Source organism: Limanda limanda, chromosome 6 (assembly GCF_963576545.1).
Source record: "Limanda limanda chromosome 6, fLimLim1.1, whole genome shotgun sequence".
NCBI classification, from domain to species: Eukaryota; Metazoa; Chordata; class Actinopteri; order Pleuronectiformes; family Pleuronectidae; genus Limanda; species Limanda limanda.
The window spans coordinates 5,859,401-5,886,516 of NC_083641.1; the positions used below are offsets into that span (position 1 = coordinate 5,859,401).

At 41.4% G+C, this 27,116-nt stretch overlaps 1 protein-coding gene across 1 annotated transcript; it reads right to left on the reverse strand.

The window, feature by feature from the left end:
- Positions 1 to 1,912: 1,912 nt before the first annotated feature.
- rap1gap2a (RAP1 GTPase activating protein 2a) lies at positions 1,913 to 26,716 on the reverse strand. Its single transcript, XM_061073055.1, has 21 exons — positions 26,655 to 26,716; positions 19,981 to 20,016; positions 14,878 to 14,910; positions 14,456 to 14,677; positions 14,243 to 14,346; positions 13,225 to 13,303; positions 11,923 to 11,976; positions 11,178 to 11,261; positions 10,950 to 11,050; positions 9,640 to 9,769; positions 9,271 to 9,426; positions 9,068 to 9,139; positions 7,892 to 7,978; positions 7,611 to 7,751; positions 6,222 to 6,371; positions 5,530 to 5,642; positions 5,287 to 5,385; positions 4,517 to 4,637; positions 2,926 to 3,028; positions 2,741 to 2,823; positions 1,913 to 2,442 (listed from the first exon to the last, which is right to left on the reverse strand). The coding sequence occupies exons 1-21, from the start codon at positions 26,658 to 26,660 to the stop codon at positions 2,434 to 2,436; spliced, it is 1,983 nt and encodes a 660-aa protein (XP_060929038.1). The 5' UTR covers positions 26,661 to 26,716; the 3' UTR covers positions 1,913 to 2,433.
- Between the last annotated feature and the right edge of the window lie 400 nt (positions 26,717 to 27,116).

The window sequence follows — 27,116 nt, forward strand, 5'->3', positions numbered from 1 at the left end:
TCCTGCTTCCTTCACTCGAGGTAATCACTGGTCTACACTAACTGATAAGCCTTCTTTGTCTATTGGTTAATTAGTCATCACGTCAGCTTCCAGTCCGGTCACATCAGAAAGGAGCAGCTTCCTTCAGAACAGCTTCCTGGCACGTTTTGCCTGAATTACAGAGGCTTTGTAATTTGGGAGACCTGAGCCTTCATGACTTCCTGTGTTTTAATGTGATAGAACTAGAATGTTTCGTCTCATAGGAAACACATCTAAGTCTCTCACAGCTTTTTCAAGATTTACACGCTCCCACTTCGTCCTGCGAGCTCCAGTTTGTGCAGCTCCAGGCTAATCCTATGGTATAGTTGAGGATTAAGGTAGACATATCGTCCCATTGTGCTTGCAACTTGACTTTGCAATTTACTTCTGAGGGACAACTTACAAAAAATAAAACTTTAACTACAAAAAAAGCTTGAAATTCATATTCAGCATGTTTTTGCCAAAAGTGTTTCAAAGGCTAATTTTAACCTGAAGCATAATTTTCAAGTCATCCTCCTTCTCATCATCATCATCATCATCAGTGCACATGCCGGGGAAACCTTAAAATCCTTGGAGACTTTCCTGTTCGTGAGTTACACCAAACATAAACACAGGTACACCGAGCTATAGCAAGCTTCAATGAGAGATATCAGAAGGTGAAATGATTTCAGTTAAGTGCAACGTTTGTTCTCAGCAAATGTGGGCGTCGATCGGTTAACCACAGTGCTGTAACCAGTTGCAGAAGATTCTCGTCCTCTCACATGGTGAGAGAGAGAGAGAAGAAGAGAGAGCGTATCAGTGGTGAAAAGGGTTTTTGATAGATTGTAAGGCGCAGCTTTGGCTAAACAAAAGCTTATGGCATATAATGTGTTGGCAGTGTCTCATATTGTACCTCGTGTGAGCTCATGTCCACTAACCTAGCACTTCAGGTCAGGGATGTCAAGTTAACCTTACACACCCACACAGAAACGCCATCATAGCATCGAGTCACTTTCAGCGGCGTCGTGTTTACAGCGCAGTAGACACAATGCAGCAGCTAGCAAGGTTAGGGAAGCTTTTTTCGGTTTTAAATGTAAGATGTTCCCTACAAAATAATTGTTATATGCAAAGAACAAGTTCAGATCCTACAGAGGAAAATTAAGACTCCCAGTTTTGCCCCCTCCAAGGCTTTGCTACTGTGAGGCTACATTTAAAATACGTTTTCAAACTAAAACAATCTCTGTTCACATGAGCGTTTTAGCTCTGTATCAGTTTTGTGTGATCGGGCCCTAACATGCCTGAAAGCGCATAACGCTTATTAAAAATTAATGTGGCCAGTCACGGACCATGTGCATTTGCATGCCGAATAATCCGAGATTGCTTGAATGATATCTTGTCTCCTACACATGATAGCAGATGTATCATTGCAAAATGCAGAATTTAACTGCACAACAGCTGTTTGCAAGGGTCAGCAACACATTTAATGATCCAATTTGTTTTCTTCACTGGTAGCTGTGGCTACTGCCATTTTCTGACTAACAGAAGAGGGTCATGTGATAGGAGCCTGATGATCAGTGAAGGCTACATCAGAAAAGACACAAAAGACTGAATCAGCAAGTGTGAGTGTCTACGTCATGGTTTCTAAACGTCCCCATTTCTGTCAAGGCTAAAACGCAGCCTCGGAGTTTTCAAACTGAAACGGGGCCAGCAGCGTTTCCTCTATTTGAAAACTCTTATCCGTAGCAGAGATGATGCAGTTTCAAATGAAAACGTAGTGTCAATGTAGCCTGAGTGTTCGTGTGTGTGTGTGTGTGTGTGTGTGTGTGTGTGTGTGTGTGTGTGTGTGTGTGTGTGTGTGTGTGTGTGTGTGTGTGTGTGTGTGTGTGCCTTGTGGCAAAAGAGGAACCGATGTCAGAAGTACCATTCGGGGCCAAAGGCAAAAGCAACATCTTTTTGTCTGACAGTTCTCGAAGACGTCCTCTTGACCTCTCAGCAGTTCACTGGATACAGAGTAACAGTTCGGCCATAAGGTCTCACGTTCAGATCTCTGTATCTTTCTATCAAATAAGATGATTGAGAAGTAGCTGAGGCACAGTGGAGCTCAGCTTACGCTCACAGTATTACAGCCATGCCGGGACTTTTAAGACGATGGGAGCAAATAGCAACTGAGATACACCAACTTGTAACATCAACTAATTTCTGCAGCTAAAATTGGGTGGAAAATAAATCAGCTGTTCTTCCTCCCTATACACTCACAGTATTGTTGCAGTTGGGAATATTGTCAGATTATCCTTGGCTTTAGGCATCTACAGTGATTATGTGGTTGTGGTGGTGATTTCTTAATTTTTCTAGAAAATGATTATTATTATTTTTGCAGCTCCATCAGCCTGTGTTGTCCCTTTGTTGTGCAAGTCTGTTTGTTCCGGTTCCGCGATGCTACTCGGACTGAAAGGGAGAACAGAGAAGAGAGAGGCCAGTTAGAGGAGAGTTTTGGCTGACAGCAGGAATCTGGGCTCATTAGTCAACACCAGCTCCACTGTTTCATGATCCACAGATAATGGGATGTTCATGAGTCGGTCAGTGAGTGTATCCCAACATGCTTCACTAATTGTGCCCATGTATATGTCAAGTTTCAGCCAGTTTTGGTTTAAAAGCAACACTCGATGACAGGAAACACACACGAGTATATTATAAATTGAGAATATCATAATATGATCTGACAAACTTCAAATTTAAGACTTACAGCTGTAGATGAGTGGCTCATTTTGTCAAAGCGGAACTTCAAGTTTGACCTTGGTGACGTCTTGTTTTTTCCATCTGCAGCAGCTAGAAGAAGGGAATGCACAGGAAAGGAAATAAGTGCTCATCAGAGATAACAAAAAAAGTCCTATTTGTTAAGATACTCTGTGTGAGAAATTGAAGATTTACGTGTTGGACTGCGGCACATGATGACAGGGGTGCCTGATCCCTGGCTGTCGACACTGAGAGAGGGGCTGAAGGCAGAGGAGGCAGCTGTCGAGGGGTGACTACCCTGGGGGGAGGGAACACAGATTTAACCCAGAGGAAGAGGTGGGGGAGGAAAAGAACTGAAGAGGCTCAGTGAATATTTATGCTGGAGTCTGCATCGACCTCTCAGAGAGTTGAAGTGGAAGCTGAGAGGAAACAATATTGTAGTGAATTACCTTTTTGTTTCTTTAAAACAATTTACTTTTATTTTCATGGATGTACAACCAGTATTAAATTTGAACAGTAAATCCTAATTATTCTGTATTTTTGGGCACAAAGTGATTGGACAACCATAAAGAGCTGCACAAACAGAATGTTCTTCACAATAACCCTCCACATTGTGCTGCCATGCATTTGCATGTGTCTGTATGTGACATCAGGAGATGAAAAGTTGATCATCTGGTGCTTTGACTGTTACCAGGGTTTTGTTATTTCTCTCATGAAACCCCAAATATTAAAAAGCACTACTTCACTACCTGATTAATATGAAGTTTCATGAAAAAGTTCGATGTGGTTTGTTGTGAGGTCGGCTTCCCGACTTCAGTGCTTTGAAGTCAACATGTTGAAAAGATGTGTTGCCTTAATGTGTCTCAATCCAATATTTACATAATAACGAGGAGCAAAGAAAAAGGATTATGTGTGACAGACACATAAATATTTTAAAACATATATGTATCATCTAAAGCTAAAAAGTATTGGCTAAAAAGTTAGTTGCTTGTGAGAGATGGAGATGCAGTTTCCAAATGACAATAGTGAAACCTTTGAGAAATTCATATTAAAGGCTTCTATTTCCAGCTGATTGTAAAATTATTATTATTATATAAAAATATTGTTGCTTTTTAACACATCAGACAACTCCGCAACTCATGTACCAAACGCTCTGCAAACTGTTCAATTTGTTGTTCCGAATCGAGGTTACGTTCACATACATTTTCGGGAACTCATGCGTGAACACACAAAGCGAGATGAGAGTCACATCAATCTTCGCCTCTCAACGACAAAGACTCAATAACCATATGTCCCAAAACGTTCCTTTTAATCAATCAAATTTTAAAGAGGGCATTTATCGTGACAGAATGAAATTATTGATGTCTTTGTAAAATACAATACATTTCCTTTTAAGTAATCAAATTTTCCCTTCTGCTTCTGCAGTAATGATAAGCCTGACAACTTGAACGACACACTGTGGGTCCGTGAACGCAGATCCAAAGTTAAACGCTGAGAGTTGGGGAAGCATTTCTCACAGAGGATAGAACCACGCGGACAAGCAGCGTCATTCGATGCACATCGAGTGATATGAGCTGTAATCGATATAATCAATGTGCTGTTATTCAACACTCTCTATTAGACAGCTCTAATTACAGACCATTCCAACTGTGAAAGCTCTGACACTGCCAACAACTTCACACTCGTTTAAGAACGTGTCACCAGTGTTACTCTCTCCGCTTCCAGCCAATCACTCAGTCCTTCCTCCAATAAAGACCGGCTCACTACAATGTACACAGCAACTCACTGTGTCCAATTCCTCCAGAGCCTCTGTTTCTCCTGTGGTGCTGCTGAAGCTGCTGGTGCTGGATGAAGAGCGAGATATGTTGGGCCTGCCGCCGCTGCACTCCTTCAGCTTGATGAATGGCCTGCGGAGGGAAAAGAAGCAGAAAATTAAATTCTCCAGAGACTTTAGCTGTAAGACATGCAATGAACTCCAGGTAATCTCCAGACAGGGGGCTGTGTGTGAGAACGATAAAAATGTCAGAGTAAGAGACTCTGGACTTTCTGCGGAGTTTCTCCTACCAACCGCCCAGTAAAAAATCAGGAGAATGTCCAAATGACTGGATGTGAGAACAGAGCAGGAGATCCTCCGCAGGATTTACAGCGAGTGAGTGGGTGTGTTGATGTTTCTAACATGCTACAAACAGGAAAATAAAACAAAAAGAATCAAATTATCTCAGGATGAAAAAGCGGAGCAACACATGCAGAAGACAAGGATGAAGATGTCCAGAGAGCTTAAGGGTCCTTCAGGTGTTACATGTTTCCTCAGTCTGCTGCTCCAGAGATTTCTGTGTTGTCTGTGCGGAGAATCTCCTGCTGTGTCATGTGTGAAAGGTAAACTCTGGAGAAAGGACTAAATTGTGCGGACATCCTCCAGAGGTCATGTCATCTTTTGACAGGAGGACTAGGGATGAAGCATGGGTTTCTATTGATGAGATTTACTGGATATCTCCTGAGACTTTCAAAGACGACTGAGTTGGTCTCCATGAGAAAAACAGAAAGCTTTAGCCTCACCTCTCTTTGTTAGGGCATATCTCAGGAGAGCTGGGATTGGATGACGTCTCTGACCTCGCTTCTTGGGACAGCGGGCAAAACTCGGCAGGCTTTTGATCACTGAAGATAAACGGGAAACATGATGTCAGAGCAATAACAACATCAAGACTCTCTGTGCTGCAGGACGAAGAACACCTTTGGTCACTCTATTGTTATCATGATACTGAGCAGCAGATGTGAAGATGTTTGAATAGTCAGACTGACCCGCGTGCGTGTTTGTCCGAGGGGGTTTCTGTGCTGGAGTGGAGACGAGGGAAGAGGCCTGAGCGCCGTTTCACCGGGCTCTTCAGTGGAGACTTGCCTGACAACACGGGAGGCTGAAGATCACAAGTTACAGACTGAGGAACAGGGACAAATGCTGAAAGAAGTACCTCTTTAAACATAACTGACATTCCAGCCTGTACATAGAAGTTAATGTTGGGTATGATCATTCCTCTTGTCCACACAGACTGTTAGCAAATTACATCCAAACACAACTCTGATATAAGACAAAATCTATGTTCTGTGCCAAGTTGCATTCAAAATACAGCCGCAGCTATGATGTGGCTTCATCCATCTAAATCAAGCATTGTCAAATCGTCTTTTTAAATATATTATGCTCCTGAAAGAAAGTTGTCACTTATATTAAAGCTACACTCAGGGATCTCATCTCCACTAGTAGGAGAAGGAAGAGTTATCATAGATGAAAAATGTGAACCTATCCCTGAATATAAAAAACGCTTTCTAGACTGATTTAGAATTTTAGAATAGACATCTCAATTTAATTCAATGTGCTGTAGGCTTCAAGGAAACAAAATATAAATGACGTTAGTCAGGTATTTGAAGAAAAGGCATAGTTCTCTAGTACTTCATATTCCTCATCCCTCTCTCCTCCTCTCTTCCCCTCCTTTACTCACAGTAAAGGTGCTCTTTGTGCATTCGCTGGTGCTTTGCGGCAGACCGCCGCCACTCAGGCTGGCTGGGACCCCGCCTCCTACCCCAGGGCTCCGATGGCGGTGAGACCCCACCATGGTCTCCATGGAGTGGCTCCTGACACGCATGGCTCTCTGGAGGAGGGAGAGGAAGCAGATAAGGAGTTGATGAATGTAAGAGGCACATGGGTAAGGGGAAGTATACGTGGAATAACAGAGAGGAGAGAAGATGTGGATTCTTTTATTCATTTCTTATACAAATTGGAATAAGTAGGCAAGTTGCTGTTGCACAACACCTCCACCAGAGAGCAATGTTCTCAAAGAAAATACATGAGCGTGTTGGAATGGTTGGACAGATGTTCAAATCCTCAAGGGTTGTAGTGACTTAATATTCACTTACTTCATTAGTGTCAACATTCCTAACAGTTGTATAATATTCTAATATTTGATTATATGTAATGTATATGTATGTATTTTAAAATCATTTTAATTTATTTCTCTATTGCAGATACATAATTAAAAGTACTTGTTTTCTTTGATGAAGAGACACAAAATACCAAATAATTGTTTATTGATCATATGGCAAGCCTCCATTGCATTTACAATAATGCAGACAGGTAATACACAAGGACTGCCATGAGAGCAAGGAGAACAGCGCCCCCTGGCACTGACTGCAGAAAGTGCAAAGTAGCTGTCCACAATGCCTGTAGAGAGTAAGAGAATCAAATTGTCAGATCAGTCACACACACACAGACAAAAAGACATGTGGAAATGGGGCTTTTAACAATAATTCCTTCTTAATTTGTCGACAAAAGAGTTTGATGGCACAGTGATCGATGAGAACAAAGTGAGACGACAAAATGAGCCAGAATGGAAGAAAAAGAGACATTCATAAAGGGAGACGGACCATTTCACAAACAAACACTCACACACACACACACACACACACACCCAAATGCCCACACACTCGTATATTACCAAAATCTTCAAGAGAGGAAAGAGAAAAACAGCAGATATGACACTACCGGTGGTTTAAACCCGTGACTCATCTTAAATGGTTTTAGATAGAAACTCCGGATGATTAACTTTTAGTTACTTAAATATGCGTAAAATCTCATCTCATCTCATCTGGAGGTTCTCATGTTGTATTCTCACATCGGCTCATTTGGCTCATTTTACAAGGGGGCTGGTCAGAGAATCTCTGGAGAATCTCCACAGTCACTGACTTAGATATTTGCGTTCACACATACGGACCCTCCAGAGAAAGTCTGGAGGATCTCCGGAGTTCAGTGGTATGTCTGAAAGCAGCATGAGTTGAGCTACAGGTGAGAAAACACAGCCACTTATACAAGTACGGCACAGGATCATGTTCACCTTGAAGGACTCCAGCAGACCCCCATGTCCCCCGTTCTCCAGCTTGTCCTCCTCTCCCGCCTGGCCCAGGCCCAGCGTGGCCTGGCTCTGCCTGTGCAGCTCATCGTGGAGGTTGTCCAGCAGCGCAGCTCGCGTTCGCCCCTGAAATCAATTCACATGTCCAGGAAAATGAAACCCATGTGGGGCCTGATTGGGATGGCGGTTATGGTGATGAGTATGGATGAGGCTGGTTGGCGGCACGCTGCTGTGGTGTTTGCTGTGGCCGAGTGAGTGTGCTTCACCTCTAGTTTGGCGAATTTGTCGGATTTGTAGCAGGCGTTTTCAGCATTTATCAGCTTTGTCAGCAGGAAGTCACGGAACTCCGGACCCTGGTGAGAGAGAATAAGAGAGAGAGGAAGGGAAAGAGAGAGAGAGAGAGAGAGAGAGAGAGAGAGAGAGAGAGAGAGAGAGAGAGAGAGAGAGAGAGAGAGAGAGAGAGAGAGAGAGAGAGAGAGAGAGAGAGAGAGAGAGAGAGAGGGGGATGAAGGGTTAGATGGTGAACTAGAGGAGTGGGGGTGGGGGCAGTGATGAGGAAAAGGTGACCTTTATCAACACAATACAGATCACAGATTTGCAGCATTACCAGGATCACCATCAATGATTTAAATTCCCATCTGCCTCAAATCCTCTTTTTCTCCCAATACGCTGCAGCTCAGGTCTCTGCTGAGTATTCAAGTAATATTTTTACCTCCAAATCATTTCACTCTTTCTGATGTAGCTGATCTCTTCATCCACTTAACCTTTGTTATCTAATATGTATGTATTCTTTTATATTCTTATCCCTCCTTTAGCTTCTTATCGAATCTTTTACTTTGTACCTGTCTGTCTATGTCTTTTTGTACAAGCTGTTTTGCCCCCAGTATAATAAAGTTGTTTGCATAGGATTCAAATGTCAAAATAAAGGTTTTTCAAACATGTACCAAATCGTTTATTGGGTTTAGATGAGTCATGTTAAGTAATGGAGAAGGTTCTTAGACTAGATGTAAAAATGTAGGTTTTAGAAGTATTAGACTGTCCAAAGTCAAAGCTCTGTGGAATGCTCAAAGTGGAACTTGTTCATATACAGTTAGATTTAGCCCTGAGGTTATCAAATTAGGGGCCAAGTCCCAAGTTCCAAGTTCCAATGGATGAATGAGTATTTTTACATTTATTTTGTGAAATGGGCCAAAGACTGATGCTCTTTTTGAAACAAATAATTCAATCTTAAACATTGAATTGGATCGAATTGAAAGTTAATTACATATTTTTTTAATGAATGTATAATATCAGTTGCTAGCTAACATAGTATCAGTTGGCTGTCACCGGCGCTGAGGTATAAACAGTCGAGCAGCAAGTCGTTTTTGAGATGGCCAAGTCTGAAGTCATCAGATTCATGAGTCGAGTGAGACCACATCTACAGACTGAACTCTGCCTCTCACCTTCTTGAAGACGGCTGGGTTCGGGAGAGGGGGTCCAAAAGGAGGCACGTCCTCCCTCGCTGTCACAGACACCTGTGCACATATATAGATAAGTCGCTCAGTATTAGTCTGGTTAACCTCTGTCCAAGTCTCTTTACTTTTCGCAGTTTCTACACAGCGCCTCGCAGCAGAAATCCTGTCACTTCCTCACTTCTGTTTCGTACCTTGTATGTTGTGTGCTCTGTACACGGGTTCTCAACCTGCACCAGCACATACGCATGCAGGAAGTTGGAGGCAATCATGTCTGGGACAAACGGTGTGGGCCCTTCCTGGAAGACTGCGGCCACGATGTCATTTCCTATGTGCCTCTTCCTCTGAAGCTGAGGAGAAAATATTTATCAGCGTGTCAGCACGTTGCTCGAGAGCAAAATGTGTCTTCTATGACACATAAAGAAGTGTTTCTTAATAGTAGGATTTTAGCAGCTTCACACCAAATAAAAGTGTTTTATTTATAAAAGAGAATTCACATAATACATTTACATGGATAACACCTTAAGCGTAACGATAATGAATCCGGCATTAAAGTCTCGTACCTGCTGGACGTCTCCCTCGGTGAAGGGAAGCTTTGTTGACACATGGAACATAATCTCTCTCTGTCTGAAGACAGTGAAGACAGACTCAGAGCCCGTCTGTCCGTGGGACACATCCAGCCCTCCGCGAAACCTGTCAGCACATCAAAACACGCGTGTCATGTTCTCTGTGTGTCTCCAGTCTCCAGTAATTGCATTTCATTTTTTTGGGATTTTAAATGTCAGTTTCTTTACATGTTGTGCCAGTTTTACACAAACATGACGTGTAGCCGAATGTCAGCTACAATTTAAAGCTTCTCTTAAGCCTTTTTCAAATGTGAACTCTGGAAAACATTAATGGGTCCACACACACAAGAGAGATTGTCCTGGTAATATGCGCAGATAAGGAAGAGGATAGGCGTCTTGGTAGAGCATGATGGAGGCAGGACATGATGTCTAAATTCTGCTGTGGAAAACAGGTGTTTGTTTTTTATAGCACATTGAAACCAGCATTGACCCTAATTGACTAAAGCTCCTGAATCTCATTGTCCTTTCAACTTGATGAAATATCCATATCCAGGTTCCAAACCTTTAGGCTGAAATCCAACAACAATGGGAGACCCTGTGGATTTATTCACCTTCAGTCTTTTTTGGAAATCTGTCTTTACATAATAAGTGCTTCTGTGCTGCCCAGCTAAGTCTAGCTAATTAACCTTAGCATACAATGGCAAAAGACAAGCTTTGTCTATTCCAACTAAGCTATTCCGCTATCTGACAATCACAGTAATGGAAACAGCTCTGCAGCATAAAACACACAAATGTCATGAGAGGTGGCTGTGGCTCAGGGGGTAGAGCAGGTCGTCCACTAACCAGAGGGGTGGAGTCTGATCCCAGTCTCCACTATTGCACATGCCAAAGTGTCCTTGTTACTGATACTGTCCGTGAGTGATGCGCATAGATGTACTGTATGATTGGGTGTATGAATGGGTGAATGGAAAACTGTACTGTAAAGTACTTTGTGTGGTCATCAAGACTAGAAAAGCGATATAACCATTTACCATTTAAACTTAACAACTGAATAGAAAAACCCTGCAAGGAATTAAAAGAGTTCTGATTATTTATTATTTACCGTGCAAGACTTTTTTCCTCGGATGTAGGTTTTCTGCTCAGATGCATCTAAAAGGATCTACTTTACATCTTTGTGCAACCTTTTCTCTGGGTCTCTTCATGTTCTTATATCTTATATATTGAATCCTGCCGTCTTTTTGTTCACATTTATTGCACTTTGCTCTGCCTCTTTTCTCACATTCAATCACATCCCACTCCTTTCTTACCCTTTAAAGTCCTGCAGATCAATGTTGTCACCAAGGATACTGAGTAACTCCTTGAACGCTGGTGTCTCCTCGTTGTTCCCAAACAACTCTTCCTCTGACGTCTGAGAGAAGGGACACAGAAAAGGTGAGAGAACAGAAAACAGGGGAAGCTATACCAGAGATAAGATCAGATAGTTTACCGGAGCTAAACTGGAATATGCTGACAACTAGTTCAATGAGATCGCTCACCTGCCCAAACTTCTGGTAGATGACTCCAAATTTGAAGGTGTTGTTCACCTCATGTTCGTCAAAAGCCACAATCAACTGGGATCCCTGCACATAAACAAAAACAATACTCTCTGCTCAGTCTCTATAGTCACTCATCTCTTCAGCTTGTTGCAGGCTTTCTGTTTGCTGTAGTCCTTAAAAAAAACATGTTTTCCTCCTCCCCCCTAATACATCTCCAAGGCAGGTTTATTGGGCCCTGGTTACGTAAAAGCACGACATGTGACAAACTGTCACGGCCCCCAGCGAGGGCACTGATCCTGTCGCCAACTCTTGCCGGCCGAGACACAGATGGCTTTTTCTTTCCTACCCTGAGGCACAGGCTGAGAGCATGCTCCATCACACTGCTCCACCAGGCTCCCGGAGGAGAAAACAGATCCATCGCATCTATGTAGGAAAGTGTACGATGTACATACTGGGCAGGGCAGATGTTAGAGAGGCAGGGGGCTTACAGGGGCTAAATTTGGATAATTATTCAGATTTAGAGTCAGAGGGGGAAAATTTAATGAAGGTTCTTTTTCAAAATATGTATTTAAGTGGACATGGCATCAGTTCAGGCTCAAGTCTTAATGAAGGTTACTATAAAGTTCTGGCAGATATTAGAAAATAAGCTTTTCAATTACACTGAGAGAGGAAAAGGAAACTCCTGCCATCTTGATTGCATTAAAATATAACTGTTCACAATGTGGGGGTTTAGTTAGAGACTGACCCGAGGGTACAAGGCCGGGTTGAACTTCAGCCCTGTTGCATCTTCACACAGAAGCTGAAAGAAAAAAGAAGAGACTTGTTGTAATTGACTGAACTATCCTTATACATTATAAACACTGGAAACATATATAGGATACATATATTCTTACGATATGATTCAGAAAGCGAGAGCTATTTCATGCCATTGATTTAATGCTTAAGACAGAGTTCAGATAATTTACAGGTTAAAATACATTTGTTGTTGTCTAGAAGTCCTAATGATACCTTTCTATCCATGACTGGATAATTCAATCCCATGTCTACACATCGGGCTCATAATTGCCTTTAATTACTGTTTGATTTATAAAAATGAAGCAAGTACTTTTCTTCATTTAATTGTCATGTTTTACTCTTTGTATTCTGGTAATAAGCAATATTAAGTATTCATAGACTATATATAGAGATAGACGATGCATATGCACTGAATATCAACGCTGCCATCCGGTGTATTTGGAGCCAGTGTGTGAAGTGTAGTGATGGGGGGATGGAGCCACAGTAGCAAGCTGGTCCGTGTACTCGACCAATCGAGAATCAGTCCCATCTGTCAACAATGACATTTCACCCCATTTTACAGCATCAAGTAACTAATTAAAACCAAACATATCAGAATAAAATGAACATTTCAGTGTGAAAAGAACTACTTAAATTGTTAAAAACGATCTTTGAGAAACATTTATTTGACATGTGCTTTGACTTTATAGTTGGGTCCTCGTCCCAAATGCTAACATGGAGGCAACAGAGTTTTTGAACTTTACCGCAGCTGGCCACCAGAGGGCGATAAAGACTCTTTGGCTTCCCTTTTTGTGAGCTATCGTATGGTCATTTGTGAGATTGCTGTCACTGGAAGACAATTCCAAATCAAAAACTAATTTAGCTTAATGGTAAAAATGTTAAGACAGACATTGCCTGAGTTTGTCTTGTTTTACTGGAATGTTCAACTTTTACAGTATGTGCGTTTGTTCTAATACATCTACTTTATTGATCAACTGTATTATTGTGTCTTGTGTTGGATTAGGGTTTTATGTGTTTAAAGACTAGTAAAAAATCCTTGAGTGCTGCTAGGAACTGAAGATAGTACGGGATCAGCGTGCTGCTGAAATGATATCCTCCAACCTCCAGCTCCCTTCTCTCAGTTCAGAGTGAGCAAGTTTCCACGTATATAGCTCTTACAGTTTCCTTTATGTTTTGATGCTGCTGTGTGTCCGTGGAAAATTTCTTTCTGTATAATGTACTCGATACATACAGTATGTACTTGCTGTGTTACCTTGGCGATCTGAGGCACACTGGGCAGCTGGTTGATGCCTGCTAAAGAGATCCTGTCATGGACTGATTTGGTCCTCGACCTGCAACAGGAAGCAGAGATTTGTTCTATTAAAAGAGACCAGATTTAAATGACCGCTCTGTGTTGGTATTCCTCCTCTAACCAGGGCAGTTTCAGTCTACATACATTTTTTTACCAGACTCATACAGCCAAATGTGAAAGGATTCGCTTGAGATCTTCCTGAGATATTGGATTCACATGGCAAAAAAGTGTTTTATGAGGTCACACCAACCTTGACCTTGACAAGATCCAAAAATCCTATCAATTCATCCTTAAGTCCAACTGAACATATTAACTAAATTTAATGAAATTCCCTTAAGGTGTTCTCCAGATATTATGTTGACAAGAATAGAATGTATGTATGAATGGACGGATAACTCAAAAAACAACAATATCCCCCGCCACTGTATCGCCGGTGTGGAGCCATAAAAAGAAACAGCAAATGGCGGGCTGATTAATACAAAGTAGCAATATTACTAACATTCTCACTGTCAACTGTGAAAGACAAGATCAGCCACGACCTGGCTACAGTCCCCTGCAGTGTTCACAATGGCTCAACAAAAAACAACTTCACTTCACTGTTGTTGCCTGCTCATGAAAATGCCACCAACTGTGGTAATGACAGGAAAGCTGTCCAATAAAACAGCACAACTCTGTCCTGAGTTAATCATGACAAAAAGCACAACAGTAATAACCACAATCTAACCTACTTTTGTGGCTCTGTGGATGGAAATGTCAGTCTGTTGGTTCATTGGTTACTGATTCAGGATCCCATGAGGATGATTCCTACTGACTCAAGTGATCTACTTACATTAACCATGAATATCATTTTTTGTATGTCTTTGACAGGGATGTCTGTTTGATGTAGTAGCATAAAGTGTAATCTTGTCTCCATCAGGATGATTTGATTCAATGTCAACCATCAAATTAAGACGCTACCACTTGCAGTGTGTTTCTGTACCTGAGCATGATGCGTAGGAACTCCTGTCCCTCTGCCTCCTCGTGTTTCAGGGACATGATGAGGTTCCCGATGCTGCTGCCTGTGCAGTAGTAGTTCATGTGTTCCTGGAAGTATAAGAAGAAGTACAAAATGGGACGTGAGACAGCGATTTTAGTTGAAACACAACGTCAGTCAAACAGACGATGAAAGTGACAGTGATAGACACACACTTACCTGGCCTAAGAAGTGTTTGCGGTAGGCACGGGCTGTGCTGTTACACTCCAGGCGGTAACTATGCCCCCCACCAGGGCTCATGCCATCTTCCCTGTCCTCCTCCTCACAGAAACTAGACTCCGAGGAGGAGGGGGTCCCTGCTTGTGCCTCCACATCCTCGATCCAGTAACCCCCAAACTGTGGCAGGATTACCTGGGGGTACGGACCACCCTTCTCCAGGATCTTGGGCAGAACAATTGAATGAAAATTGAATAAAATAGAGCTGTGAGGCATTCAAAGTCATAGCTAAAGGCTTAATAATCACGACATAGGAGGTCATAATAATTTTAAAATGCTTTAAATGTTTTTATCTATTATTGGAAACACCATGATAAAGGTTACAAATGAGAAGAGTGTGATCATGTGGGTGAGAGATGACTCACGGCTTCTATCCGTGGGTAGGGGATATAATCATCCTGTGTAAAAAGAGGAAGAGCACACGGTTAAAAATATAAATGAACTTCATCCACTTAACACCACAATGATGCAGTTGCAGGCGCAGCCACAAACACAGGAAAAAGAGAGTAACACAGCTTATGATGCCAAATGGACTCTGAGGTGATGATGCAACAGCCTGAAATGCAGAGTCATCAGCGAACGTCAATGAGGGTGTGTCACCCCTTCATGATCTCAGAACTGTTTTGATTCAGCAGCCCCTCGGGCTAAGAGCTCTAATGAGCCTGCGGTCCTCTGGCAGTCTGCTAGCATAGTGCAGCTCCGATGCATGACCTCTAAATACTGCGGAGGCCCTGTCTGCGGCGCTACAGACGGCCAGGCATTTAAATTCTGCAGCAGCAGGGGTCAGGATACTGGCAGGCCGGAGAGGATCAATTGACGGTTGGAGGTCATTCAGTTTATAATCAATCAGATCAAAAGGCCATAGATTTTTCGTACTTTGAAAAACCTGAGAAACATCTGAAAAGTGTTCATGGGGGTGTTTGGGAATCACTTGTAAGCAGACAGATGAGACAAAAGCAACCGCAGAGCAAATTAGGAGGATATGATGAAGCAGTGATGAGGGAAAACACGCAGAGACACTGGGAACAGAATAACACAAACTGATGAGATCAACACAAGACATAAAAAAGCATGTGTGTCTGGTCACACCTTCCATTTTTTGGTCTCTTCAGCTTTAGGGATCTTATTAGTGTCCGAACGCAGCATGAGGACAGAGAAGCACAAGGGTCAAAAAGCTTTTTTCTTTTTTTTCTTTGTGAAATTAAAAACTCGTAGAACATGACATGGCAGTTTTGTTTTCAGATCATATCATCTCTGTTGAAAGATGATATATGAATGAGAAATACATGATAATACACACACAGACGTGCACATATACACACACATTGATGTACGTCTATCTAAGTGAGGAAACTCATTAGCATAATGTATTACCTCGCCGTTCCTTAACTATCACAACTAAATGCCTAAGCTTTGTGGTGACCATATTTTGGCACATCGAGATGACATCCTAAGTCAATGCAAAGATGCAATTAGACAGCTTCCCCCGGTGTTTCCACAACATGTACAATGCAGCAACTGTAGTGACCTCAGCCAGTCATCACGGTCTCAGGGAAATACTCACCGGTTGTGTTTTATTCATGAGATGAACCCTAACAAACACAAATGATCCTGCATGATCCTGTTCGGTGTGAACGCAGCATTACACTAAGCTTAACATAAACCTAACTCTAACCCTGACCTGACCTGACCCTAACACTAACCCATGAAAGTAGGTCTTAACCCCCGAGCAGTCAATTGAAAATGTGAGGACTGGCCAAAATATCCTCACTCAATTAGGTCTATGCTTATGGTCCTCACATAGAAAGAAGCACAAACACAAAAACACACACATATTTATGTAAATATAAAAGGCGAATCCGATAGAAACAGAGTAAATTGGCCAATTACGGATTCAGGCCTATTGGGACAGCTCGTCTACATGAGTGATCGCAGGATTGAGGAAAAAAACACATGAATGGCAAACATACACACTCACACACACACACACACACACACACACACACACACACACACTACAACCATCACTTCAAATACCGAAAATCAGACCGAAAAATCAGGCAGCATTCATTTCAACAGTAAAAGTTCAGACTAAAGGAACCCACAATACTTATTTACACACAAACACACACACACACACACACACTTCTCAGTCTCGTCTGTAATGGCGTGTGTCTGTCTGAGTGCATATTGATGAGGCAGCTGTTAAAGTCACAGAGGATTCATTGTCCACAACTAGACTGATCACAAAGACACTCCTAAGAGCCTTCAGTGTACAGTTGTAGAGACAATGATGAGGAGAGGAGAGAGGGTAAACAAAAGGGAAGAGGGGTGAAATTAGGTGAGAAAGAAGACAAAAGAGAGAGAAGAGAAAGGATGGAGATAGAAAAGTTGACCCTGATCATCCAGGTTGTTTAAGTGAAGCACAACTTCACAAAAACTCAGGAGAGGAGGTCATTGCGAGCTGAGGTTCAGAGAAGACAAATGAGGGGTGCAGCTTCAGTGTGTGTGTGTGTGTGTGTATGTGTATGTGTTAGTGTGTGTGTGTGTGTGTGTGTGTGTGCGCGTGTGTGTGTGTGTGTGTGTGTGTGTGTGTGTGTGTGTGTGTGTGTGTGTGTGTGTGTGTGTGTGTGTGTGTGTGTGTGTGTGTGTGTGTGTGTGTGTGTGTGTGTGTGTGTGTGTGTGTGTGTGTGTGAGACTCTGACCATCAGGCTGCAATGACTGGCTGCCACCCACAGATAACACTCGTTAAGCCTGTATTTCCATACTCTTCTCATTTTAGCCTTCTGTGTCATTTAGGAGAAAACCCTGATCCAAAACTATAGGGTGAGACTGACCTAATCCTAAATTTATCATGTTGACTACCAATCTCATGAAAAGAAGCCGACAGTGTGCTAGTCTATCTCCTTTTCCATCTTCACCACACTCAGCCTAAAGAGAAACCAACAACTGGGTCCTGTAATTTTTAGCAAGCCTTCTTCAAAAATTTGAATTTTGGGGACTATTAACATGGGCAGATTAGAACACCTTAGTGTACTAGTGAGTATTTAGAGCAGCAGTATGTTAGATCCGACCTTATTTAACCTGAAGGAAAATGTCAATCAGTGCAACATGAAGCGTACTGATGTATTCCAAATGTTTTCTTTGATATAAAGTGAGGATGACGTTGTATCAGCCAGGAAGCTCAGGAAAAAATTCTTGATGGGTTTCTGTCATTTAAAGAGTCATTCAAACGTTGGGGCGGGTTCATATTTGAACTGACATGACCTGTTTAAATTATATATATCTATAGTCCCGAAGCGCATCAGACCACCTTAAGTTGTTTGCTTTAAGATCCAGCATAGGTTGCTCAATATCAGAATCGAGACACGGCGTATGGACGTGTTTTGTGTTCTACACCGTAGATGGCAAAATACAGACAAAGGGATGGCTGACTTTGTGCAGAGCTTTATTTTATTTTAGCTTTTTTTGCAACTTTAGAGATTCAATTCTACATTGTTCGTGTGAATCATCTGGGATTGAAGGCCAAAGCTAAACGTTTATGTGCTCACACTGTAACTCTCCCACTGTCTGACATGATCGTCCTGCTCAAATCGTATGCTGCTGTCGGTTCCTCCATGTTTTTATCAAAGAAGAAGGAATAGAATTTTGTAAACTAAAACTGAAAAGGGAGAGATATGGTGAGAAACGCAGGTAGCTTAGGAGATGTTAGTATATTGATCACTAGCCTCATTCTGATTGTATGTAAGATTCCCTTTATCTCTTTCTTTCTTGCTGCATTTTCTACTATTGAGTTTTGCCATTCCGTGCAGACATTCTGGGGGAAAAGGGGCTGAGTTTGAAGAATCAACTCATGACTGATGACGGCAGACCAAAATTTGCGACGTGCCAGAATTTAACCGTACCATTTGACGGGTGGTCGGGAGCATCTGGTTGCCCCTAGCAACGCCTGTACACTGCACGACAAAAAATGCACAAGGAAACTGAAATTTGGTCCAATTTTGAAACGAGTTGCATGTCTCAGACATTGGTTCAATAATTGACTGAAATTGCTCAATATATGCCCAACAACAAATCTGTGGACTCAGCTGTTAGCTCTTCAACAAACTGAGGCAGCAGAGGAGGCAGCACAGGCGAGCAGAGCAATGTCAAGTGTTCAACCTCATATCCAATTCTTTCAAACTTGATTTTTAGAAAAGTGACAGCCTCAATGTTGGGATCATGGGGTTTGGTCTTTTAATGGAATTTACTGACAACACAAACATACTTTCTTATTTAGCATTTGTAATAATAATAAATAGTTTACAACGGAATAATATATCTAACTACAAATGTGTTTTACTATATTGTCAAATATTCTGTTTAATAACCAGCATCTATTTATGGGTACCAGCAGGAGATATACTGAAAATATATTGATAAACATTTGGTTTCAAATACATTATAGTGTATATTATTTAGTAAAGGTGTTTATACATCTTTCTCAAAGTAAGGCAATTTACTTAACTCTTTCCTCACTGAGACAAATCACGTTCAGACCAAAATCAACATATCGGACTCATCTCATTCCCTGCAATATTTCTAGAAACACTGCCCATGTCCTTAGGGGCCTGTGGCGGGAACAAAGTGGTTGCACACAGAGAGAGGCACAAACTATTCAGAAGAAGAAAAAAATCAATATATTCCATATTGAGAGAAAAATTGTTATGTCAGTCCGCAGGCCACAGACTGAGTTACAGACTAAACCCAGCAGACCTGCGACAGACCCATCTCAGCATCTTCACGTCCTGTTCAAAGTTCTACCCAGTTCAAATGCCTTTGCACACCGGATTCGTATTTTTCATCCGGTGTTGTCGCACGTTTCAAAATAAATGCGACCTCCTGTTGTGTCAATCACGTTAACATTTCGAACTGAAACTTTCATTTAAGATTTTGAAACAGCTTGGATGACAGAGATGTTCCAGAGAGTGGTTTAAGCTGTTTGGGACAGTAGAATCACAGAAATTTGTTTCCTAGTTTTAATATACAGCCTCAGTGCTGGTAGCGTATCAAACCACAGATATCCTGAAATAGACTTCGAACAAAAAGCGATCCTTTCGTGTTAGTTCTTCAGAAGATTAAATTGACCTTGTTCCTGACAGCTTCAGACATGACATCATCCTCACTGCTCAACTCCATTTTACCTCCTGCTATTTTTTGGAACAAATAGATTAAAAAGCATCAGACTTGGTGAGCAAGGTCTCTGTGCGTGGTGGAATATTTTGGATGACAGATTAAAAAACTAATTATATGAAACAATCAATGTGTAACAATCTCCTGAAAGCACAGACATGCTGCAACAAATATGCACTTATTGCTCAACACTAAAGAGGTGGAGTAGTAAGAAGGACATAGAGATGGTGTCATGAGGAGGAGATGCAGGGAAAGTAGAGAATATGTGTGAAGTAGAAAGTTTGAGAATCTCATACCTGCATTCTCTCCAGCATATCAAAGAACTCCGCAGACTGAAACAGAGAGAGAGGAAGATTTCAAAACTTGCAAAACAATGACATAAACATCACAAATATCCACTGACACCAGACAGGACACAGTTTAATTTGCACCTCATGCAGAGTGTTTTGACGCTCCGTTTAAACCCCAGGCGTCTGAATTTAAAGGTCTTACATGGGCAACATAGGCTGCTGACTGTGTACGAGTCTCTTCGAGCAGCTCTGTCTGGAGAGCAGGACAGAGCCGCACCCAACCGGCGCTCACACCCACATGCACGCACACACTTGATAAGCAGCCACTTCCTCAGAGAGCAACACACACCCACACGTCAACACAACACTCACACAGACACATGCATCCCCAAACGCATTCACACATTCTCCCAGCCGGGCTTCCACCTTGTCGCATAGAAGCTGTAAGCGTGATAATGGTCTAAGTGCATCATGTGTTTGTGCTGCAGGTTTGGTGCACATATCACACTTGAATGCAAAGTGCACGGGTAGGCTTTTTTAAACTATAGGTGTGTGCATACATGTATGCACTCATATGAAGTAGATGTATGTTCCCGTCATAAAATAAATTTAAATTTAACAGAAAGTCTGACTGAGAGAAAGAAATTCACATAAGTAGGTCCGGTACAGAATCTACAAAAAACCTGATGTTTCCTTTTTCAATGCTGCTGTACAGTTCACAGAATATTACCAAAATAAAATCGAATGAAATAATTTCATTTCACAAATAAAAAAAATCAACCATGACTTATTTTAAATCAATATGACAACTAATATCACGCACTATCTGACACTGCACCTGTCAGGGTGCTGCACACTCAGTAGCACCATAAAATAAAGATAGAGAAGAGGAACTGAGAGATAGATGCATCATCATCGAACCACAGCTCTCCAACCATGGGCGTGTGAAAGACGTGTGGTGTTTTACAGCCGTTTCAATGACTCTATTCCAGCAGTAAAAAACTCTTAATGTCCACATTTTAACACAACCAATGTAATAAAAATGAGCGCTTATTCTTCACAATGGTTACCTGCACTTTGGTGGAAATCTGTCATCACAAACAGTACGACCCATACATACATGCACATACACACATCACAGGAATTTCCGGTTAGAACACATTTAATTTGTAAATATTAACATATGTTATATTAACCGTTTGCGTGTGTCCTTGTTTTTGTTACCTCTTCAAGACTTTTCCCGGTATGAACACTGACCTTGTCAGGACTACTAGACCATGGTCATGGTTAAGGTTAAGGGGTAATCTCTATAAACTCTTTCTGCATGTTGTGAATATTAACAACCTGCAGGTAAACATTCAGAGAATTGAACAAAAGAGGAAGAACATTGACCAAAATACATACATTTTTTTAAATGGTCTCTATTTCTATGAAGATACCTGCTAATTGACATCAGCCAAAATCTGGTAACAGCGTGTGTGACAGAAGAAACTCTTCAACAGTGTAGAGCAAACTGAAGATGGAGTCTTGTTCCAGATATCTGATGTACATCAGAATCCCTAAATTATTGTCTGTCGCCCCCAGAGGCTAAATCATTGTTACACGAGATGGGCTAATGGATTGGGTTAAAGGTAAGATGTGAATTAAAGTTAGGTTAAGGTGAAGGTTAGGGATGAGGTTTTGGTTTGGATCCCCACAATGAACGGTAGTCAATGCAAGGTCCTAATAAGGATAGCTGTGCAAACCTGTGTGTGTGTGCGTGTGAAATATTAAATGGAATTAGATGAGATCAACAGAACTGAAAGACTAAAAGCCGTATTTTTGCAGCCTTAGGTTCTTCCCTCTCTGATGAAGATATCATATAACGCCCTTACAGACTGTTGCGAGTTAAAAAGACACTGATGCAGCTGGTCCTCTGGTCGTGTTTGGGAGTGTTTGGGCTCCTGTGCTGCTGACAGTGTGCTAAATCATCAGCTATATCCACTGTGCAGTGACCAGACAACAGCAAGGACAAGAGACGCCTGTGTTTCTCATTCTGCTAATTTCTTCTCTTATCTTTCTTAACCATCTCAGGATTTATTGGCTGTTTTTTGATGCCTTTATCTTTTCCCTCTCCTTCTCTCCATCGCTTTCGGTTTTTATTCTCGAAGTCTCTCTCTTTCGCTCCCTCTCTCTCTTGCCCAGCAACAACATCAGCATCTCTTATCTCCCATGGCAACCCTACCACAGACTGCAGGCAGATTAGATCAGCTGCTTCTCTGACTGACTGACACTCGGCGGCTGCAAGAATTCTTACATATTCATGTGGAGTCATGAACATATTCAGCCGCACATCGACGGCAATGATCATGTCCTGACATCTTCAAGATAAAGCATATCAGATATAAATATCCAGTTAACTTATAATATAAATCAATTTAATTAAAAATAATAAAAATTAGACTCTTACACAGTTAAGGTGCTTTGTTTCTTTTCAAACGTTGAGCATCATGCTCTTGTTATAGCCACAACAGTCCCTCCCTGTTTAGTTGAATGAATTTCACTTCTGCTTGCAACATGTGAGAGCTTTGTTCAGACTAGCTGCACCTAAGAGTTTTCACTGTCCCAAAATGACTGCAGCGTGATCCACAGACATGTCTTTCCATGACAAGGTGGGAACAGATGTGCATTAAAATACAGTTACATAGCTTTGTAGGTGGAAAACTTGCTCATATAGGCACTGACACACATCTGTATTTGATACTTCAGTCAAAACTGTTATGGTGTGGCCCCTGGGTTATGAAATACTGTTGTGACATGCTGTAAACGTGGGAGTAAATCTGCTATGAATAAAATATATAACCATGAAAGTTTAAAGGATGTGTCTTCTGTATAATTCAATCACAACACTGACTCTAACTGGAGTTATTTTGCTGCACTGATGTCAGTTAGGTTGTAAAATCCTCTTAGACTAGATTCATTTCAATTGCAGGATTTATATGCACATAAACACACTATCTGAGGAAAGTTTATGACTTTTTATTTAAAATATAGACTTACCTTAACAACAGCAGCTACAACATCTGATCCGTCCCTGTCTTCCTTCTATCTGTCCTACTTCTATCCTAACAGCCGTCTACATTTACTAAAGCACTTCCCTCCCACTCACTTTTAATCTCTATTTTGCTTTTAAACGTCTCAAGCTCAAACAGGAAAATCAAGTCAGGCGGCGTTCAACGAAACAAAAGCGGCAATTCCAGTGTGTACATGCCTACACACAACACAAAAACAACACAAAAAACACACAAACACACTCTGTAGGTCTGGGTTAAGAGCTGTCTAGCGGTCTATATTCTGCTGTCTCACTGGAAGCGTCAAGTTGACTGTGGAAATTAAAATAGTGTGACTACAGAGTGCGCGCGCACACACACACACACACACACACACATGCTGCATTACCTGTAATTAAATTGGATTACAGGAATTAACCCTTTCTATTTGTCTGCAGGAGTAAAAATACTCAGTTCATGAATAAAGTCGAGTACTTGAGTGAGCATACTTTATTAATTTCCACCACTGCTAACTAATATGTTTAACATAGATTGTAGATAAAGATGGGCAACACTTCTCCACTTCCTCCCAATATCTCCAATATAAACAGCGGCATCATTTGTAGTTGTACCTTCAGAGATATCACAGCTAATCCTCCTGCTGTGGCAGATCAACCTTTCACATTTGGCATCAATTATGTGCTCATATGCCTTTGAGTACGGCACAAAGAAAAAAAGCTTAATGAAGGAGAGTGGAGGGCTCTTGTCCCAAAGGACTTTTCTTAAAAGTGTCCTTGATGTCCCGTGGGACTCCGAGAGCCGATACAACCGAGGAGTGGCAGCTAGGTCCTGCAAATACATATATACATACCAATCGCGAGTCAGCCTCAGCTGTCAATCTTGACGTTTCGCAGCGTTTTTATAGCATTCAATAATTAATAATTAATAATTAAACCCAATCTTATCGTGCCTAGTTCAGGCAGCAAACTCGAGCTGCCCCTCATCCACGAGCCTCTATAATACAAACGCTGGTAAGGTTATTTTCTCTGGGGAAGTGATGAAGTCAGAAACTAGACACCAAACCCTAACTCTTCTGCTGCTGCAATAAAAATTTCAAACACGAGCTGTCTGACTGAACCTCCTTAAATAAAACATTTACTTAGACTTTTAAGTTTGGTCCATGTCCCATTCATTGATATGGAGGAGGCAGGATCTATAGCCTATACTGCAGCCAGCCACCAGATGGCGATAGCTTCCCTTTTGGGGAGCTGTTAATGTTGTCCATCTTAATATGAAAACTTTGATGTTTACACACAAGTATTATGACCTCTGACCTCTAGATAACCTCTCCTAAACAATAAAAGACCTCAAAGAGACAACATTTCCTTACTTTAACTTTTTAAAATATGTTCTGTTTGCTTATATAAAGTCATTAGCGTACTACAAACAGCTACAGAGCACAGTAGCCATGTGTGTACCAGGTTTATAAACTTTATAAACTTCTATTGCCAGTGTGGCAATCCTGGTGGCTTGTATTTATGGCCACTTTATTGGAAGGGCAATGCAAATAAGTATGTTGTGTAGCAAAAACTTGTAGCTTGTGCAATCATATGTGGACACGCACAACACAGGACGAGATTGAAATTGGTGTGTATAAAAATTCAAAGTGAAGGGGTGGAGATTTCTTTGAATGCTTTGGTAAATATTACTGCATTTAGACTTTCAGATTCAATCTTTTATTTATGAGCCACAGAATCACATTTGCTTTGTTCCACACCTTTTATTTCTCTTGACAGCAGCCACAATCTGAAAAGTCTTGGATTTAATTTAACGGGAACTATGATTGTATGAAATTGTAACTTTCAGAAAAACTGTGGGTTGGTGATTTATAATTGGCAGAGATCAGCCGAGCACTGAGTAGCAAACTTTATCCCTGTATGACTCTCCTCTTTTCTGTACTTTCTCCCTCTGTGTAGTCGTCAGCTGGTTCAATAATGATGGCTTAGTTCAAGGTGATATGCTACACAAGGGGCTCCATTCTGCAGGAGCCAGTTTCTGTATTTCTTAATCTGCCTTCCTGCAAAATGAATCCCCTCTTTTAACATGCTGGAGGAAACAGGAAGGACAAATTTATCAGCAATGTATGTCTGAAACCATTACACCTCATAATATCATATAGATTATGAAATTTTTTCTATACATCTGCACAATAATCTCATGTATCAATGAGACAACACGAGAAAGAGGATCCTCTTGACTGAACTTGACAATTTGTGGTCGGGACAGCCTGTACTAACATATTTTAACTGCAACTCATTGTAGAAGTAAAAACAAGCAAGGTCATGACCTTGAAAGCGACTGCACAGTGTGCAGCTCAAATTCTCCAAACTCAGCCTGCCATATTCTAGTTTGTCCCGCCAGAGTTTAATAAGACCCCATAAAATGTACGTAAAAAGTGAGTGCTATCGTACATAAAGTTTTTACAGGCGACGCACACAGCTAGCCCACTACGTGCATGTGCACCCACACCAACACAACAGACGGAATCAACTCTGTGTGAAACACTGACAGTAGAGTAATAAGGAGGAAAATTATGAGGCAAAAAAAGGAATGTATGGCAGTGTCACAGAACACAGTCCTGTTCTTGCCTTGTCATCTCAGGCTCTTATTCTGCCTTCAGAAGGATTTATATAATTTATTTATATACTGACAAAAGGATTACATCACTCTAAGCCGAAAGGAGCTGCCATGGCAAAACTGAGGGAGTCAATTTACACAGTGAAGTAGCTGTGTTTACTGTCTGTGAGAGAAAGATTGGACATCAATTATGGATAACCTTTTTTGAGGAGAATCTGACCTAACCTGATATCAACTGCCCCATGAAAAAGCAGCAAAAATCAAGAAAATCATGTACGGTGATCAACTTGAATTCCATCATCCATCCATTCATTATCATACTGCTTATCCGTTGGAGTCTCACATGGGGAACTAAAGCCAATCCCAGCTGACCAGTGAGAGGCGGGGTACAACCTGAACAGGTCGCGGGCGCATCACAGGGCCAAAGACGTACAACCATTCACACCCTCTGTCAATTTAGAGTCTCTAATTAATCTAACCCCAATCTGCATGTTTCCTGTGAAAGGAAGCTCCCTGGAGACAACAGACACAGACATGGGCCAAACCAGGATCCGAACCGGAAACCTTCCTGCTGAGAAGCGACAGTGCCCACCACCTTGTACATCTTCTATTAACTTTATACAATTAATTTAGTAAGATGTTAATGGGATATATGTGTTACAGTTACCAGTTTCACTGCTGTGGTTGATCAATGTAAGAGATAACGCAGTGTCAACTTTAAAAAAGAACAACCTTCCTTTGTTTTAATTGTAGTTTGTTATGTGTGTCACATTGTGAATTTTAAGTAGTTGTGACACTGCAGCTTGTCTCTGATCTGCTGCGTTGCTAAAGCGGTTTCTCAATGAGGATATTTAGAATCAATACGTTTTCTGATTAGTTTAAAGGTCTAAAGGGCAAAGTGTGTCTAAGAAAAAGTCAGTAAATCAATGTCTTTAAGGAAAAATGAGTGTGGGTGAGTGTGTTGACACAAATGTGTGCACATCCACATCAATGCTTGTGTGTGTGCTGTCCTACCTTCATGGTGGGCGGTGCAGTGCGGGGTGGTGAGGGGGGACATTCTGCCAGAGGGACAGTGGAGATGTTCAGCTGCTCCTGTTTCCTGTAGAGAAGAGGACACAATAAAGAAGGTTGATTTATTGATGTTCAAGTCCATCACAATTATTCTAAATTTTTCATCCGTCCTCTCAGGCAGACACACAATCCTTCCCTTATTTCCAGAGTGTGGATAAAGGACAATGTTGTAGGATACTTTTATTTACCCTCAGAACTAATTTTTCTCTCTAGAAAACAACTTCTGACCTGATGTTCCAATATGACTCAGCATGTTTGCAGGTTTGATAGAAAACCTATCTGGCTCTCTATAGGTCTGAATGCCAACTGTCGGTTCAGTTCATATCCAGTATAGGCCTGCGACCTAAAGACTATATAGATTTATATAGATTTCTATGTGAGTCAGCGAGTCTGCTGGAAATGCAC

Bases quoted from the DNA above. Each gene is read 5' to 3' on its own strand.
- rap1gap2a (XM_061073055.1), bottom strand. The intron at 5,643-6,221 runs GTGAGTAAAGGA...TGTGATCTTCAG, and splicing joins GCACAAAGAGCACCTTTACT to CCTCCCGTGTTGTCAGGCAA. The intron at 2,824-2,925 runs GTAAATCTTCAA...CCCTTCTTCTAG, and splicing joins CATGTGCCGCAGTCCAACAC to CTGCTGCAGATGGAAAAAAC.